The 20511-nt window shown below is 40.3% G+C and overlaps 1 protein-coding gene across 2 annotated transcripts in view; it reads right to left on the reverse strand.

Annotated features, from left to right (window-relative positions):
* Positions 1-20511, reverse strand: part of SULF1 (sulfatase 1) — a 157711-nt gene that overhangs the window by 13823 nt on the left and 123377 nt on the right. For both annotated transcript variants that reach the window (XM_073679419.1, XM_073679420.1), the window contains exons 12-13: positions 12080-12296; positions 6940-7210 (exon numbers count right to left, since the gene is read on the reverse strand). In XM_073679419.1, coding sequence (XP_073535520.1) covers positions 6940-7210; positions 12080-12296 — 488 coding nt within the window. The remainder of the gene's footprint in view (positions 1-6939; positions 7211-12079; positions 12297-20511) is intronic.

The raw sequence follows: 20511 nt of genomic DNA on the forward strand, positions 1-20511 counted from the left end.
GAGTGGTGGTCATGGGGGATTCCCTGTTAAGAGGAACAGAGGCCACTATCTGCAGACCAGACATAACCTCAAGAGAAATGTGCTGTCTTCCAGGAGCAAAAATTAAAGATGTGTCTGACAGGATATCAAGACTCTTCAGACCTACAGATCACTACCCATTCCTGCTAATACATGTGGGGACAAATGACACCGCAAGAAAGGACCTGGAAACCATCTGCAGTGACTTTGAAGACTTAGGCAAGAAAGTGAAAGAATGGGGAGCGCAGGTGGTCTTCTCATCCATTCTCCCAGTGGATGGCCATGGAACAATGAGGTGGAATAAGATTCTACAGGTGAACAACTGGCTACGTCGATGGTGCCGTCAACAAGGATTTGGATTTCTGGATCACGGAATGAATTACCTATACGATGGACTACTTGCTAGAGATGGGGTGCACCTTACGAAGACTGGAAAACATGTATTTGGAAGTCGCCTTGCTACACTCATCAGAAGAGCTTTAAACTAGAACAATGTGGGAAGGGAAGCAAAAGGCCAGAAAAAGCCATACAGCTGACAAATACTATTGAGATCTCTGCTACTGGAAGTGGAAAGGAAGAACAAAGACAAAAAAATCTAAATAATAAAAATATGGGAGGAAGAGAAACCAATCACAAACTAAAATGTTTTTATACAAATGCACAAAGCATGGGCAACAAACAAGGAGAATTGGAACTACTAATGCAGGAAAAGGAATATGATGTCATTGGAATCACTGAAACTTGGTGGGACGATACACATGATTGGAATAAAAGGCTAAAAGGATACAACTTATTTGCAAGAAACAGACTTGATAAACGAGGAGGAGGTGTCGCATTGTATGTTAGAAAAGCGTATATCTGCACAGAGATTGAAGCTTCAGAGACTGGGAGTTCTGTGGAAACTGTTTGGGTAAGAATACAAGGAGAGAACAACGGAAAGGACACCATTGTAGGCATTTACTACAGGCCACCTGGGCAAGCTGAAGATATGGATGAACTCTATGTATCAAATGACCAAGTTCTCCAAAAAATATGACGTAGTGGTCATGGGAGATTTCAACTATCCAGACATTTGTTGGGAATCTCTCTCAAGTAAAACTAACAGGTCAAGCAAATTCTTATCCTCTCTTGCTGACAACTTTATCTTCCAAAAGGTAGGGGAGAAAACAAGGGGATCTGCTACTTTGGATCTAATCCTTATAAACAGGGAGGAAATGGTTGAGGAGGTAAAGGTGGCTGGGACCCTAGGAGGCAGCGATCATGCTATTATAGAATTTTGGATAACTAGAGGAGGAAGACATGTGAAGACTCAAACTTCAAGGTTAGATTTTAGAAAGGCAGATTTTAAGAGACTCAGAAAGAGAATAGGAGGGATCCAATGGCTGGATGTCCTTAAGGACAAAAATGTCCAGGAAGGATGGGAAATTTTTAAAAATGAGATTCTCAAAGCACAATCGTTAACAATCCCGAAAAGTAGGAAGAATGGGAAGCATTTAAGGAAACCAGGATGGATGAACACAGAACTTAAACACATGCTAAAAAGAAAGAAAGAAATGTTTATTAAATGGAAAGAGGGAGGCATATCTAAAGAAGATTATAATGCAGTCTGCAGATCCTGTAGGGCACGTATCAGGTTAGCTAAAGCTGACAATGAATTAAGGCTTGCAAGAGATGTCAAAAGCAATAAAAAAGGATTTTGGGGGTATGTCAAAAGTAAAAGAAAAGTCAAAGATGCTATAGGATTTTTACAGGATGAAAATGGAGAAATGGTAAGAGAGGATGTTGAGAAGGCCGAACTTTTTAATTCCTATTTTGCATCTGTTTTCTCTCAGAAAGAAAATGTAACATCAACTGATCTTCACTGTCCTTTTAAAGGAATAGAGGAATCCAAGTTATCTGTAAACAGAAAGATTGTGAGGGAATATTTAGCTAACATAAATGAGTTCAAGTCTCCAGGTCCAGATGAATTACACCCCAGAGTACTGAAGGAGATCGTAGAAGAAATTTTAGAACCACTCTCCATAATCTTTGAAAATTCTTGGAGAACAGGAGAAGTCCCAGAAGACTGGAGAAGAGCAAATGTTGTTCCTATCTTCAAAAAGGGGAAGAAGGTGGACCCAGGGAACTATAGGCCGGTGAGTCTGACTTCTATACCAGGAAAGATCTTTGAACAAATTATTAAACATGTATGTAAGTACATGGATAAGAATGAAGTGATTAACCAGAGTCAGCATGGGTTTGTAACTAACAAGTCATGTCAGACTAACTTAATTTCCTTCTATGACAGAATCACTGACTGGGTGAATCAGGGAAATGCTGTAGATATAGTATATCTATACTTCAGCAAAGCATTTGACAAAGTATCTCACACCATCCTTATTGAAAAAATGACCAAGTATGCAATGGACCAGGCAACTGTTAGGTGGATTCATAACTGGCTTAGTGATCGGACTCAAAGGGTGGTTGTAAATGGCTTCACATCCAGCTGGATGAATGTCTCAAGTGGGGTACCACAGGGCTCCGTCCTGGGACCTGTATTGTTCAACATCTTTATCAATGATTTAGATGAAGGAATTGAGGGTAAACTGATGAAATTTGCTGATGACACAAAGCGAGGAGGGATAGCTAATACTAGAGAAGAGAGAGAGAGGATTCAAAAAGACCTAAATAAACTGGAGCAGTGGGCAGCAACCATCAGAATGGTTTTTAACAGGGAAAAATGCAAAGTACTACATCTGGGCAATAAAAATGAAAAAAGCATATACAGAATGGGAGGAATAGAGCTAAGCAACAGTACATGTGAAAAAGACTTAGGTATACTAATAGATCATAGACTGAACATGAGTCAACAGTGTGATGCAGCAGCAAAAAAGGCAAATACAATTCTGGGATGTATTAACAGAAGCATACAGTCTAGATCACGTGAAGTCATTATCGGTCTTTACTCCTCTTTGGTCAGACCTCATCTGGAATACTGTGTACAGTTTTGGGCACCACATTTTAAAAAAGACATAGACAAACTGGAGCAAGTTCAGAGAAGAGCGACCAGAATGGTGACTGGTCTGCAAACCATGTCCTATGAGGAACGGTTGCAGGATTTGGGAATGTTTAGCTTGCAAAAAAGAAGACTTAGAGGAGACTTAATAGCTGTCTACAAATATGTCAAGGGCTGTCACATTGTAGAAGGATCATCTTTATTCTCATTTGCACAAGGAAAGACTAGAAGCAATGGGATGAAACTAAATGGGAGGAGACACAGATTAGATATTAGAAAAAACTTTTTGACAGTTAGGGTGATCAATGAGTGGAACAGGCTGCCACGAGAGGTGGTGAGTTCCCCTTCAATGGACGTCTTCAAACAGAGGCTGGACAGACATCTGTCTGAGATGATCTAGTGAATCCTGCTTTGAGCAGGGGGTTGGACCAGATGACCCAGGAGGTCCCTTCCAACTCTACCATTCTATGATTCTATGATTCTATGATTCTATGATTACTTCTGCACTAGCCTTGATTCTTGTATTTGCTAATGGGATCATCTGTATGTTCAACATCATGAACACAAGGTCGATTCACTTTCAGCACTAGCAGAAGTTTTAACTGTTGTACTTTAATTATCCAACCTGCTTCCTACTCCCTAAAAAAACTCTAGATCAGTGATCTTTAAGCTCAGTTGTGCTACATATTGCCTTGAAATTTGCTGGACTAACTTCGGCTAGTGACCAAAAATCCACAGCTGTTTCGTCAAAGTGAATCATGAATCAAATGCTAAGAGCATGGATTCATTCTTCACACATTTATGACTAAGAACAAAATCCTCATTCCCGGTAGTAAGCCACATCATGAGCCAAATTCACCAAACAGAGATTGATGAAGAATAGTGTGAAGAATGCCACTTTTAAATTAACTCCGGATTTCAAAATCATTAACGTTATTAGTTTTGGATTTTCCATAACTAGAAATTGAGCCAGAAGGAGGTGGAGGATGGTAGAAACGACATAAAAGATCCATTACTCACTAGTTACATCCTCTGCATTTCAGTGTTGCTCCTCCCAGTTGGCCTTTTTACTGTGCAGTGATGATGACACCCATCACCATCATGTGGCAGAAGTAAACCACAACTCGTATCAGCCAATCACAGGCCATAGCGATGCACTGCTGAGGCCAGCAATTGGCTCCAGAAGTCACATGAGAACACTGCTGACACTAGTGATTGGGGGCAGCAGTCATATGGGCAGTGAGGGATGTCATAGCCAATACTTGCAGGTTTGTATTTACTGTGTTGCTGCAGAGCTGGCATGAAGGGAATTTATCCTGTGGTGTGGGTCATAGATCTTTTATTTTTTATCACTTCCACCCCTTTTGTTCTTGGAAACCCCTTCAAGACCCTATATAAAAGTGTAATAAACTGAAAAACCGTGGAGAGAAAAAGTATAAAACAACCCCGTTAAAATGACAAGTTTTTGTCAAATAACAAAATCATACCAAGAATCATCATTTCAGAGCATTTTCCACCTTTAAAAAAAAAGTCACCAATAATCTGTACAAATCCATTGAGAAACAAACTAAAATAGTAATTTATTTTGGGAAAAATAAAAATAACAAAAACTAAAATAATGTAGTTGCATAAGTGTGAACACCCTCTTATAGTTTATGGTTCCGAATTAGCCAATCACATTTAAACTCATGTTGAAGGGAATCTGTCAGTCGGATCAATCCCTCTAAGCCTTCTATACAGGCATGTAGGACACAGGAAGCTGAATAATATGACACCTTGATATCTGATGTTTTATTTCAGAGAAATCCACATTTTTCTCATATGTAAATGAGCTGTTCCAGGCTATGGGGCGGACATAGATCTCCCTGAGAAAGGGGAGTTACCAGTGAGACAAGTAATTAATATAAAAACGTAGAAATGAACTTTGTCTCCTTACAAACACATTTTTTGCAGCTCTCTGAGCTCTGCTGTATTGTAACAATATTATAAGCGTCTGCCTGTGAGCTGGAGGCTGAAGCTGAGAGGAACCTGCAGATGTGTCAGGTATAATCACACACAGCTCTGCAGTGAGATCAGGAGAGCAGAGAGCGGCCATCACACATCACACTGGTAACTCCCCCTTCATGAATAAGAAGCTCTGGAGGCAGATTCTCAGGGAGATCTATGTCCGGCCCATAGTCCTGAACAGCACATGTAAGGAAAATGAGGATTTCTCTGGAATAATTCATCAGATTGCAAATATCATAGTGTCATTTTATTCAGCTTCCTACATCCTGCGTGTTCATATAGATGGCTTAGGAGGGATGATCCTACTGATAGATTCCCTTTAAATAGTAGTAGGTACACAGTTAACATCATTTAAAGTGATGCTGATTAACTCCATATAAAGTTTAGCTGTTCTAGCAGGATTTGCCTGACATTTTCTTAGTCTTATTTTCCAGCAAAACCCATGGTCTGTAAACAGCTTACAACACAGCAAATGGATCTCACTGCTGAAAGTTATCAGTCAGAAGAAGGGTATAATTTTTTTTCCAAGGCATTAGATAAACCATGAAACATTGTGAAGATGGTCATCAAGAAATGGCCTAAATTTAGCACAACAGTGACATTACCCTAGAACTGGACGTCGCTCAAAAATTGATAAAAAGTGGGTAATGTAGCAACACAGAAGCCTTTTCTAACAATGAAAAACATCCAAGCCCAGTTGTGTTTTATCAAAATCTATAATCAAGTCTGTCAAAAGCATGTTGGAAAACATGTTCTGGTCTTATAAGTCCAAGGATGATTTTTTTTTGCCATAATTTCAAAAGTTATGTTTTGCGCAAAGTCAACACTGCGCATCACCAGAAGAACACTAAACCCACAGAGAAGCATGGCGGAGGCAGCATTATGCTTTGGGCTGCTTTTTGGCCCCTGGATCTGGGGCTTTAGTCAAAGTGGAAAGAATTATGAATAGTTCCAAATAGTCAATTTTTCATTAAAGCCTTCAGGTCTCTACTAAAAATCTGACGATTAAGAGGAATTTCACCTTTTAGCATGACAACAAACCTAAGCATACCAAAAAATTAAAGAAAAAATGGCTTCACCAGAAGAAGATCAACATTTTAGAATGGCCCAGCAAAAGCCCAGACCGGAATCCAATTGAAAATCTGTGGCCACTGTACACAGTAGATGCCCTCGCAATCTGATGGACTTGGAGCGCTACTGTAAGGAAGAGTGAACAAAAAGTACCAATTCTAGATGTGCCATGCTGATCGACTCAAAAAAGACTGAATGCTGTCAAACGAATACTTTTTTAATTTATGCAACCACATTATTTTAGTTATTATTTTTTTTTTTTAAACAAAAAATATTTCAGTTTATTCCTCAAGGAATTTTTACAAATTATTATGGGTGACATTAAAGGTGAAAAAAGTTCTGAGATTATTCTTCTTGGTATGATTTTTTACACAACAAAAATGGCATTTTAACAAGGGTGTATAGACTTTTTACATCCACTGTAACTGACACTATCAGGACTCTAGTGCTATCTTATCTGAAAGAAGCATAAAATAGTTGAAAGTATGCGGAGTTAGTGGCTATAAAGCTTTCTATGAATTGATTTAAAAACGTTTTACTAAAAAATTTAGAATGCTGCAAAAGCCTTTCTTCAGCCTCCTCACCCACACTCAGTGATTGACAGCTTCTCATATAGGTGTTGATATACAAGAAAAACTGTCAATCAATCACTCTGTGGGTGTGAAATGTAGTACATTGGCTTTCTCAGTGAATCCTGGCAGCATTTAAAAACTTCATACGCAAAAATACTGAATCAGATCATTAAAACAAAAAAATTGGGGGTTTTCTAGTATAAATTGTCACACTAATTGCAGAATAAAAATTGATTAAAACTATCCATATAATAACAAAAATAAAAAAATAGTTACTTGTGAGTGACTCGAACAGATGCCGAATGACTAGTTTCAATCACCCCATCAGCCACCATTACATCATCTTCATTTGGGGTTGTGAAAGTGTCTTCATCCTCCTCGTCTTCATCCTCGTTCTCCTCTTCTTCCTCTTCAGAGGTGTAATGTCTTTTGGTTCTTGAAGCCTGCCCATTATCCTCATCATCTAAACTTATATCATAAATCTCTCCTTCAAACTCAACAGCCAAAGAACGTGCTTGACGTGTGTGAACAAAACGAGGGTTGAATTCTGCAGGGTGCAACAACATTTCAGAAAGTAAATTTAATTTTTTTATGTGCTATATGTGTTTGACAGAAGTAGCGATTAACATAGTATATTTATGTGTGAAAATATCTTATTTAATAGCCATGTTGCACCCACCATTAAAATAAATGTAGGCCAAGAAGAATAAGTGCATTCATACGACACTATAAGATTACACAAGTAGTACATTAGTGTGAGATTGAGAATTAAATACCCAAGGCAAAGAGAGAAAAAAAAAGTGTTAAGGCTAGGTCCCATAAAATTCATCTGTCCAATTATAATTGCAGCTTTTTATCCCTTGTTGCAGAGTGAAGACCAAGTTAAAGGGGTTGTCCGACCTTAGGGTACAAGTCAGCACTCATTCTATGTGACTGCAGACTTGTTAATCTTAACAGCGCCCTCCCTGCGTGCTGTGAGGATTCACCGATGCTGGGAGCGGGTGGTCAAGTGACTGATGTGCATACATGCGGTCAAGTGCCTACTAGACATGTCCAGCCACACCCAATACACTTACATTGAGCAAGGCCGCACAAGCCTAGTTAGCACGTGACCGCATGCATGCATATCACATACTTACAATCACAAGCCTGCTGCATCCAGGCGCTCGCACCAGAGAATGTTACAGTGTGCAGTGAGCGTGCTGTGAGGATTCACAAGTCTGCAGTTACATACAGTGATAGCAGACTTGTACCCTAAGGCTGGAAAACCCCTTTAAATACTGTCCAGAGCAAAACGGCTGTACTCTTGCTAGGAATGTACAATACCATTGTCTGAAATGTTATTACTGAGAAAAATCAGAGGTGACCCTAAAAGAAAAAAAGCTTGAAGTGCACAATGGAAATGTTACCAATAGTGGTCATTCAATAGCTAAATACACGTCCATTTGAGAGGTCTGCGCTGCTGCCGAAAAGGAGCGCTGAAATTTTATACATGTTGCCCAACAATAAGAGCATCAACACTGCTTTGCCTTTGTGGTATATAGTAAGGGGAAATCAAATATATCTATCTTAACATGTGATAAAAATAATGAAGCAAAGAAGAGAAAAAGGAAATTTGTTTTCAAAGGATGGTATTGAGCAATTTATTCTCTTTTTTTGCTATTTGGCTGAACTATTCACAATTTTGCAAAATAAAAAAAGAAATAAGTACAACAACATGTATCTCTTTTAGCCTTTAGTGAAACAAAATGGTTTGCTGTAGGATATTACCAGCTTCATACAATCCCGCTGTATACTTTCTAACCCAGAACATCTGCTGCCCTTTCATTAAGCACATTGACCTTTGTCCCCTTCAGTGCCCTTTTCATCACAAGGGCCAATAATACTAATTACAAAATAGCCTCAATAAAACACAGGTACCACAGTGATTTATGGTATTGGCTATAAAAAGAAGACAAACATTGCATTAGTGAAAGTCTAATTTTCATGTAAACCATAAGTAAAAATCAACCTTTATTGATATGGCAGCTATTCTGCTACCTATAAGTCCTTAGACATAAATTAGAATGATCAAAAGGTTTTTTTTATGCCATTTCCTAAAAATCCACTAGGGGCCACTACTGCTTAATCATACTCTGGCGCTTGGCGTATTCCTTCATTAATTCCAGATTTAATTATTTTAAGTCACAGACTTTAGCAGAGTGGCGATTATGGAGTTTCAGAGACTAAGATGAATTAGGGTATTATGTAACCAAATTCTACAACTTTAGATCACGTTTTCACAGGATTTATGGAAAAATAAACTTTTAGGATTTGGTATTAAAAATAAGACTAAGAGGAAATACAAATCAGGCATATTTTCACACTCCTACATCTGTAAAAAATCATTTAAAACCCAAAGATGTTCAGGTCGGGAATCTCAATTTTAACAGAAAAAAAGTGTTAACTTACGAGTGAATTAATAGGCTTCAGCTATAGAGCAGGTGAGGGAATTTAGGGCCCAATTCATTATTGCATTAACTCATATGTTTTGTCTAGTTTTTCTATTTTTAAGGGACATATTTTTGTGCCCCACATTTTTCTTTTAAGTTGCGCCTATTTTGAAGTCTATCTGCTACTTATTTGTCTGTTTTTTTTCTCTGTTCGCCGTTGTGGGCATATTTCTTTTTGGTTGTTGTATTTTCTTAAATCCAGAGGTTTGCAGCAGATTCATTATTATTAACTTTTTAAAAGGTCAAACATTTTGCACAAGTGTACCACAGTATTCCCTAGGACTGATTTTTTTTATTTTTTGTACTCCAGAATTTTTTCCAAAATGTTAGAGTTTCTTGCAATATTTTAATGGTCCGTATGACTTTTTTTTGCTGTAAAAAAAGGCACAACAAAAAATAGGAAAAACACAGAAAAAGGATTACTTATTGTGTGCTAAATTGAAGAGCCCAACATGCGCCATTTTTAAGAATTTTGTGCTAAAAACTGCTCTAAAAAAAGTGATAAAACCCCCGCAAATTATGAATTGGGCTCTAGTGTAAAATCCACATAAAAATATATAAATAATAATAATGCAAGTACTCTACCTATTGATTTCTATATTAAATCCACAATGTTGTTCATACAAGGGTTGTGGAGTCGGTGTTCATTTTGGTGGAGTCATAGTTGGTATAAAATGGGCCGACTCCGAAAATATATAATAAATTGGGTACAGTAGTACAATGCAGGATGTGCTGTAAATGTTTTCACAAGAATTTGGGAAAGTTGTGAAATGTCCTATAAATGTCTGTTGTGTTCCTGATTTAAAGATCTCAGCTTTTAGTTGAGATGAATCTGTGCTGCACTTTATGTACACGCTCAGTAGTGAGGCAGTGCTGCACTTTATGTACACGCTCAGTAGTGAGGCAGTGCTGCACTTTATGTACACGCTCAGTAGTGAGGCAGTGCTGCACTTTATGTACACGCTCAGTAGTGAGGCAGTGCTGCACTTTATGTACACGCTCAGTAGTGAGGCAGTGCTGCACTTTATGTACACGCTCAGTAGTGAGGCAGTGCTGCACTTTATGTACACGCTCAGTAGTGAGGCAGTGCTGCACTTTATGTACACGCTCAGTAGTGAGGCAGTGCTGCACTTTATGTACACGCTCAGTAGTGAGGCAGTGCTGCACTTTATGTACACGCTCAGTAGTGAGGCAGTGCTGCACTTTATGTACACGCTCAGTAGTGAGGCAGTGCTGCACTTTATGTACACGCTCAGTAGTGAGGCAGTGCTGCACTTTATGTACACGCTCAGTAGTGAGGCAGTGCTGCACTTTATGTACACGCTCAGTAGTGAGGCAGTGCTGCACTTTATGTACACGCTCAGTAGTGAGGCAGTGCTGCACTTTATGTACACGCTCAGTAGTGAGGCAGTGCTGCACTTTATGTACACGCTCAGTAGTGAGGCAGTGCTGCACTTTATGTACACGCTCAGTAGTGAGGCAGTGCTGCACTTTATGTACACGCTCAGTAGTGAGGCAGTGCTGCACTTTATGTACACGCTCAGTAGTGAGGCAGTGCTGCACTTTATGTACACGCTCAGTAGTGAGGCAGTGCTGCACTTTATGTACACGCTCAGTAGTGAGGCAGTGCTGCACTTTATGTACACGCTCAGTAGTGAGGCAGTGCTGCACTTTATGTACACGCTCAGTAGTGAGGCAGTGCTGCACTTTATGTACACGCTCAGTAGTGAGGCAGTGCTGCACTTTATGTACACGCTCAGTAGTGAGGCAGTGCTGCACTTTATGTACACGCTCAGTAGTGAGGCAGTGCTGCACTTTATGTACACGCTCAGTAGTGAGGCAGTGCTGCACTTTATGTACACGCTCAGTAGTGAGGCAGTGCTGCACTTTATGTACACGCTCAGTAGTGAGGCAGTGCTGCACTTTATGTACACGCTCAGTAGTGAGGCAGTGCTGCACTTTATGTACACGCTCAGTAGTGAGGCAGTGCTGCACTTTATGTACACGCTCAGTAGTGAGGCAGTGCTGTGGAGTCAGAGTCAGGGAAATTGAGGAGTCGGAGGTTTGGCTTATCGACTCCACAGCCCTTGTTCATACTTCAAGTTTATTTGCAAGTATTTTTTTAAAACAAAATTTTGAAAACCTTGCCACTAAAAAAAAAAAAAGAAATGAAATTGCATGTCATGTATTTGATGTGGACTCCTCATGGAATCTTCTCCAACCTTGTGTGGAAAAAATAAACTTAAAACACTGCATCAGGTCTGAAAATCAAAAAAACAGTACATTCCTGACGTGGATTTATCAGTCTCAAAAAAAAAAACAACAACCTCTGTTGGAATATACCTTAATAGGGCAGTATAGGCTGCGAGGATAGTCATTGTGGACATGTGCATGGTGCAGCTCAGTAGATGATCAGGTAGAGTAATATCAGTTACTGTTCGATATTATGGTTACATGTTAAAGGGGATGTCCAAGCTTGGGGTTCAAGTCTACAGTCACTCTTTGCGACTGCAGACTTGCGAATCCTCACAGTGCGCTCTCAGGATTCTCTGGCAGCAGGAGCGCTCATGCGACTGCAAGTATGCAGATTGCGTACATCCGGCCATATTCCAACTAGACATGTCCAGCCTCACTTAATATACTTGCATTGCATTGAGCGATGCCACGCCCATCTAGTCGGCACGTGATCGCATCTATGCAAATCGCATCCTACTCACTCCCGGCGCTGGAGAATCATGACAGCGCGCAGTGTGCACAGTGTGAAGATTCACAAGTCTGCAGTCACAAAGTGACTTGAACACCAAGCCTGGACAATCCCTCTAAAGATTTCTTTATTTGGAGTCGATAAAATACTTCTCTAAGTGGATCCTACTATGATAGAAATTTGGATGGGATTATTGACTTGAAGTCACCTGGTTACTTACTTTTGGAGTTGGAAGCTCTCAAGAAAATCCTTTGTTTTTTTCTCTGGTTTTTACTTGTTCTATAATCCGTATCTGGACAGATACAGTCTTTGTGTTTGCTTCCATAGCCCCTTGAATTTATGCTTCGTGTTCTCTTCCTTAGTGATAAAACATCTGTGGATCCTTTACACTTATGAATTCGCAGTTTTCCAGACATATCTTCTATACACTGCCACTTCTGAGAAGAAACAACAGATGTAGGAAATACAGTTAGCAGATATGGTCAATGGGCAGTGTTACCACTCCACCCACACATCTGATAGTCTCCTGTCCATGGCCAGACGTGCGGGCAGCGGGAAGGAACACCGGCTCAACAACTACCACTATAGGGGAATATTGAAAATAAACTATTCATTCTAGAATTGCCTGACCCAAAATCCATAAGTAAAAATTAACTAAATTACTTCGAGGACCTTTCACAAAATTTTTCATGTTGAGTTTCACACAGGCCATTCTGGAGATATTAACCAAAGTTAACCGATTAGGTACCAAATACTTTGATTGCTAAGTCCAAGTGAGTGTTATCAAATAGAAACTTATAGAGGGAGAGAAGTGCATCCCCCCAGTGCAAACTATCTGATAGACTTAACTAAAGTTAAGTGGGTGTTAATTCATTAGGTCATTAGGTGCCAAATACTTTGACAATATCTCCACAACGAAAAAAGCAAACTTTAAAAAACAAAACAAAACAAAAAAAACACAAACACAAAAAATGTTTTATTTCGCTCTGCAGCCAATATTACATTGTGTGTCCAGTTCAACATGAAAATATACTCTTTAAAAATTGTCAACCCTTTTCTACTGCAATGAAAAAAAAGCAAAGAATTTTTGTGTAACTGAAGCCACACCTCTAGGACTGAAATGGTGGGTGCAGACGGCCGTATTATCAGTCTGAGTGCAATCTGACAAAACATCGGATAGCACTCAGACCAATGTTAGTCTATGGGGCCGTGCACATCTGATTTGTAGGAGAAAAAAAAAAAAAAGAAAAAAAATGGCGGCATGCCAGAGTTTGATCCAATATTCGAATTGCACTCAGCTATGCAAGTCAATGAGTGCATGGAAAACCTGAGACTGCACTCGGATGACATATCAGTGCAGTTCAATGTGCACAATGGAGATGGAGAAATTTTTTTCTCCATCTTTTCCTCAGTGTGCTCTGAGCGAATCGTGTCACACTATACTCACACTCTGATTTGAGTTTGATCAGAGTTTTATTTGCATAATCAGCCCAATTCTCTTGGATGAGAGACTCTACGGCCGTCTGCACGATCCCAAAGCCAAAGGCTGCCGGGAGGAGTAAAGTTTACTCCCCCCCCCCCCCGGGTAGCCAGGACTCAAGGGCGGCAGCACACCATTGACCCCATGTCTGCATGTTAATAATGTTTTTTTCACATGACAGGTTTCCTTTAATAAACCATTCTCAGGTTAGCTGTACTGCCCCATGTGTACTACTTAAAAGGGGCATGGCTTCATCTTTGAGACAAGCATATGCTACTGGCAGGAGAGAAGCCCAGAGGCATAGATGGAACACAGGAAGATTAAAAGACAATTAAAAAAAAATTATATATAATTTTTTGTTAATTTATTTATTACACACACTGAAAGCTATAAGTGAGAATGAACGTCAACGCCAGGATCAGATCACTGTATGGTATGTAGCGATATACATACCTTCTTCACTTCTACTACTTTCCTAAATAGACGTGAGAGTGGGAATCTCAGTCTAATATACACTAGACCAGATGAAGTGTCTTTTCAGCCTTAGTATCGTGTTACTGCCTTCAGATCAAGTGTCGGGCAGCCATGATATATTTATGTACAATGGTTAGGACAGGAACAGTCAACTCAACAGCTGATACATTCACTTGATGGACACTTTAACTTGCCCAGAATTTAGTCTCCTGTGAATCTGTTACTATTGGCATTTTTTATACGATTTTGCAAGAGAGATTGATGGCAGCTGAGGAAAAAGAAAAACACAATCTTTCTGGAAGCTGTGTAATTAAATCTATGCTGTTCTTAAAAATGTACAGTATCAAGTAAATAGATGTCTAGTCTAAGGGCGGTGAAAATAACTCAGCTGGGGACCTTCATGCCTTCTCTGTATCTGCACCTCAGCGTGGGTTACGTGCTAGTAAACAGGAAAAGTTCCATCTTATCTAAACTAAGCCCAGCTTCGGGAATGAAGCAGATTCAGTTTGTTTATAATAGTTTGTTACAGGAAAGAGAAATATTCGCAACTCAGGCAAAACAGTTTGCCAGGATTGGGAAATTAATCTTTTTACAGAGTTCTGGTAGCACATTATAAAACACATCGTCAATAGAACAGCTGTCAGAACCATAAGTGACATTTCATTTTAAGTCACACTCAGAAATGATTAAAAAGTATTTTTTTAAGCATTTTTTTTTTTTACTAGAAACAAATCTTAAAAAAAAAAATGACAAAGTATATTGCGCACTATGTCCATAGTCGATCCTCATTTCTCTTCAGTGTTTTAGCAAATACTTGCACTTCACATGAAATAATTCATATTGGTCGTGAATAGTTAAGAATATATTGACAACTGAGCATTAACATCCCCTGTTCAACAGTGTCGGTAGTGTCAGAGACACCCAGTTGTCAATTCATTCATACATTTCTAGTAGGAAGAACATAGGAACGGTAAAGCGCAGAGAACAAAAGATGCTCTAGAATTGTGATTTTATAGGGAACAAGATTATTTACTAGATTAAACATTTTAGGAGAGGTGTTCTGTATACAGAGCAGAAGCCATAAGGACACATTCTGTTTGTTTCATAGGGATTGCTCATACATCAAATTGCAATTATTTTAATAAATATTTTAATAAACATTATTAACTATATCTGTCAGGGCTATATCACTATTGGCTCACATTTACATTCTTGTTTTATCAATTTCTTTATTGTTTTTGATATTTATCCATATTTTCAAAAACATTATTCAACTCTTACGTTTTAACCTCCCCAGTTTTGAGAGTGAAATAGCTTTAAAATGGGTTTTTAATGCTGAAAAACAAACAAACGAAAAAACCACACAGCATTTAGTAATAATGGGCCCTAGATTGTTAAAAATCAGGTTTTCAGTGATTTGTCTATTGCTCCTTTACCACAGCTTATTCCCCTACAATGTTTGAGTGCTAAATAATTCTGCTGAAAGCTGAAGTATACAACAGGAACTGTTGAACTTCCAGAAATGACTGCTGACATATTGTCACATCTCCACCAGGACCTGCGCCTGCGACGTCTGCTTCTGTCACCAGGTACCACTGTATTCATTCTATGGGTGGTGCAGGCGATAAAACAGACATTGGAACCAGAAGCTCTGGACAATGCAGGTTCTGCCCAGGCACTAAGATTAGGGTGTGCTGTCCAGCTGGAGTTATCAGCTCGCTGCTCCACCCAACTGGAGAACACCACACCCTACTTAAACTTCCAGTTTACTGCTGGAAGCTGCCAGATATAGTCTTATGCTTCTCTGGTTCAGCCCTTTAGTTCAGCTCTAGTATAGTGTGTTTGTTTCCCGTTTTTTATGTCAGCTTCTATTATTGACTATTTTTGCATCTTTGGATTTCATACTTTTCCTGCCCTTTTGGTTCTGGCCCAGCTACCTGCAGGGCTGCACAACCGTGGAGCAGATTATTCCGTGGCCCCAGCCCAAGGACCCCTGTTTAAATCCAGATCACTGTACACTGGTTAGAGGGTGAAGGCCAGGGCAACCACCGAGATCTGGTAAGCAGACTGGCTTGCACGAACCCTGTCCGTGGTAGCCATTTTAGAGTTGCCAAACGACCACTGACAGAGCTATGTTACATATATGGATGTCACAAACGAGCTAATGTACCAATTACGGTGTCTGGAAAACCTTTTTAAGCAACAGTCGGAACTGATTATTATTATTAATCATTCTTAATCATTAATCATTCTTAAGTTGCTAGTCTCAGTACGGAGTTGAAAAATAGATTGCCTTTACATAGAGCAGATACGGTAGTCCAGGTACAGTATAGCACAAAACTTGATGTAGATGTAATTCTCAACCCCTTTACAGCAGGTCTATTCAATGGTTTCCCTTCTTGGCTAAATTTGTTACTTCTCTACTTGGCCTCTTTTCCTACCAAGGGTGTAGTTGTAGCTTTATAGAATAGTATTTGAATATAGTAAAAGTAAGTAAAAATGACTAAAATGTCCCGGAACTAATGAACATCATCCACACACACACCCCAACAGTCATTTCACATACGGTCTTACCCCAAATGCGAAGATTTTTGGATTGTACCACAACAAAAACAAAATCCGGCATAACTGGTCTTACATTAAATAGGATATGAAAGTGTAAAAAGTATGTAACTTATTCTGATCCAACCTTTAAAATTTAAAAATGGCTGAAGTCCAGCTAAACACACAGGTCTTTAATATTGATAAAACACTTATCCTTGGATCATAGAAGTAAAAGGAGTTCCTGTTTTTGTCTTCTATTATAGCATTTTTATGCCCTTTATGCAGTAGCTGGAATAGAGAGGGAGTGAATTGATCAGAAACAGCTTCTCCCTTGCGGGATGAATCACAGTTGTGATAAGACCGAAATATTTGTCTGGTATTTGCCTGTCAGTATCTGCTTCACCATCTGACACCTCCACCTCTCAATCCCAGACATGTGTGGTTTTCTACAGAATCCACAGCTGGCCGTAGACTGGAAGTTTACAAATGTATGGTTGGAAAGATGTTTATTTTATGAGAAAAATCACATGGATGAGCCAAACCAGACTGCATGAGCTTTTGTCAGAATTATTAGAAGGACCATGCTTCCCTGCAGAATGGAAACTATTCAGACTGCAAGCTTTGTGCAAAATGCAGAAAAACTATACTGTGAACCCGGGCAAAGCAGGAAAGTGTTCAAATGCCAGGAATATGGTTTTATTGCATTCAAAAGAAAGCACTGATTGACAGAGAGTCATGTTGTAAAAGCCTTTGCTACTTTACATAGATTTTCCAAGACTTTGTCATTGATGACCTAGCAGATCCTTGAGTGTCCGACTGTCAATAGTCAAACCAGTCAGATGACTGAAGTCACTATAGAACATTGGAAACGGCACAACTCTGGACATTGTGTAATGGCTGAACGGTCCTGCAAGCCGTCTTTCATTTTCTTGTACTGCATGACAAAGAGTTAGCAGTACCACTTGCGGCCATTACCACTTCCGGTGCATCCCAGAGTAAAGGACCATGGCACACTGGACAATCCAATCAACTTAAAAGAGGACACAACCTTTACAACAGACCTATCTTCTCCTTCTCTCGCTCCAATAGTATTTAAACCTTTATGTTGTTATGTAGGGAGCACAACGGTTGCCTACAGAATTGACCCACAGAGAAAATAGCAAATATATACTGTGAAGTTTTGAAGGGGTATTTTGTGTTGCCCAATCATCATCCTTGATCTGTTCGATCATCGTGTTATATCTATAGTGCATCTGCCTTAAAGAGAACATGTCAGAAACTTCTACGCCCCCAAATCATTGATATGTTTGACTTGCCCTTTAAAAGATAGAAAAATATCAACTTGGTTATCACCCCAAAGTGATATCTCCCTTTTTGAAGTTCAGTATATGTGTGTCTGTAAGTGCAGTAGGCAGTGACGATGCACTTACAGCACTTCACGCTATATTTCCTGCCTAGCGCCAAGTTCCTCTGGTTGATTGACAGGTCATTGGCTCCTATACATGGCAGAGGAATGCAGCGTGAGGCTGAGGAGCTGTAAGTCCATCATCATGCCCCAATGCATTTGAGAACACACATGTACAAAACTTAACAACGAGATTTCTCAATCTTTGAGCATTGCTTTGGGGTCATAAGGGGTCAATTTGCTTATCTTTTAAATGACTCACAGATATTTAAACTGTTTGGAGGTGCAGAGGTTTCTGACAGGTTCCCTTTAAACTTTTGGCAGTACTCATCTTTGGAGCAAAACCTACCTGTACGATGCCCATTTTCTGCGGAGTTCATTCTGCATCCCAAAAAATATGAATAAGAGCAGAATGAATAGAATCCATCAATTTAGGAATTGTTTTTATTTTATTTATTTTTATGCAATTCACTATGCAGTAAAAGTGATAAGACCGATTTCTTCTTTTAGGTTAGATTACAGTTGATACTAGGTTTACATAATTCATGACACTAAAATTAAATATTTTACAAAAAATAATATAGTCTAATATATTCTTAGAGCTGTAACTTTATTTTTCTGCCGACAGAACTGTAGGGGTTTGTTTTTTGTGAGAGTTGACGATTTCAGTGATACATTTTTTTATAAAAAACAAATAGTTGTGACGCTCGCAACCCTACCCTGGGAGATGGGGGACTCGGAGCCGGGTCCTATGTTGTCGGTGGGGTGCAGCCGTGGCCAGGACCCGCTCCGTGCCCAGGGCCGTCACATTAAAAAAAGGTGGTACGGGCTTATCAGGGTTGAGTGGTTGCTATCGAATACGCCACCTGTGGTACCTGGTGAAGGCCACCAGCGCTGCAGCAGTCCTCTGAGGCGGGATGTTGTGGCAGCCAAAGTTGATACTACTCCCCACAGGTGGAGCAGGGCCTCAGGGCAGCGACAGGGATGGAGGGGGTTGTAGTGTAGGAGGTCCAGTGCTAAGTGGTGCGGTGCAGTGCAGAATAAAGAGTCCGGAGGCCATAGGGGTCGACTTCCAGGGTTTTTACTCACGGTGGAGAGTACAGCTGCAAGGCTTCTCCCTGCTCCTCGCGGAGTTCTGCGGTCACCAGGAACGGGGGTCCGACAACCTCCGAGTGATGCAAGTGCTTAATCAGGACCCCGCACCGGAGTGTTCCTAGACTTCAGACCGGGTCCTTTCCTGTCTGTGTGTATGTAGATAGGCCGGGTCTCCCTCTGGACTTCGCTCAGAAAAAAGGGTACGGGTGGCAGCTCCGCTCCTTCCGTTACCCGGTGGGATCCTCTGGGCCTACCGGGCTTCCCTGACCAGGACGTAGAGTAGCAAGGTCAGGTGTCGGGGGCCGGTTCCCCTCTTGCAGCCGGAATCCCCCTGGCTAGGCCAGAATAGCGAGGACAGGTGGCGTATACTGCTCCATCAGCATCCCCCTGGGGTCCTTTTGCGGTGGAGCTACACTCTTAAGCTCCAGGCCTTCTTGGTCATGGTCGTTGACCGGGTTGAGACATACGTTATCTGCAACCTGCCCCTCGACCCAGGATCGTGTCCCCATCCACTGCAGGTTCTTCCAGAAGCCACGTTCAGGGAGATCACAATCAAAGAACCATGAGCCAAGATGGCTGTTTATTAAATATCAAATATTAAGTGTCACTAAATGTGAGTCCTCCACCCTCACCCACTAATTGGTTCCCCCTATCTCTTGGTTCCCCAGTCTCCCAATTTCCAGTAGGGGCAGCACTCTAGTGCCTAATAGCCCCCTCTGGTGGGAGAAGTGTGGTGTTGGATGTGGAGGTGAGGTCCTGACCATTGCACCATTCTTACCTCAGAGGAGGAACACCACACTCCTTTAAAGAGGTGCAGCATCCCTGTGGCGGTCGAACCCTCAGGGGCGCCACATAGTCACAATAGTATAATTCAAAAGAAAAAACTTTGGCATTTTCTTCATGTAATTTTTTATGGTGTTCACTGTATGAGATGAATGAGACCGTTTTATAGTTTGAGTCGTTCTGAATAGTGATACTTGTTTTTGTTTATTTTTTCTTTTTTAGCGGAAAAAGTTTTGCTTGCCTTATTTGTGTGTTTTTCATTAAATTTCCACAAATCTGTTTAATTTATTTTTTAAATTTTTACTTAGCCCCATACGGGACTTGAATGTTTTTCCCCTTGATCACTGGTCTCATACACGTCAATACTTTACTGCGGTGCATGAGACATGTCAGTCTTACACTGCCTCCGCCCATTAGACTTGGAATATGCAATGGCCTAACAGGCCCTCAAACCCTGAGGTAATTTGCTGCAATTGCAGGGTGAGAATAGGGTTAAAGAGGGAGCACTGTTTGTATGTCAACCTTCTAGATGATGCCGGCGCAGTCGACAGTGGAATCTAGAAGTTAAATGGCCATTATGGATGCGAAAACCAATGTTGGTTGATGCAGCATGATGTTAGCTATAATATACAGCTGACACCCGCTGTACTTTTGCCTGTCAGGGGCGCTATTTGCTTATTCCTCAGCTCCACCTTTTTCTAGAGCTTATAAGGTCCCTTTACGACCACTGTAAAAAGGCATAATAGCAGCCGTTAACTTCATTGTAAAGGTATTCCTGCATCTTGTATAATGCGCTGGTGCTTATACAGTAAAACTCAGTACAGCAGGTGGAGGGAGCAACAATCCTCAGAGGAAATGGTTTATAGAAGAA

Source organism: Phyllobates terribilis, unplaced genomic scaffold (assembly GCF_046119375.1).
Source record: "Phyllobates terribilis strain yellow unplaced genomic scaffold, ASM4611937v1 Scaffold_4__5_contigs__length_816908805, whole genome shotgun sequence".
In the NCBI taxonomy this organism is placed as follows: domain Eukaryota; kingdom Metazoa; phylum Chordata; class Amphibia; order Anura; family Dendrobatidae; genus Phyllobates; species Phyllobates terribilis.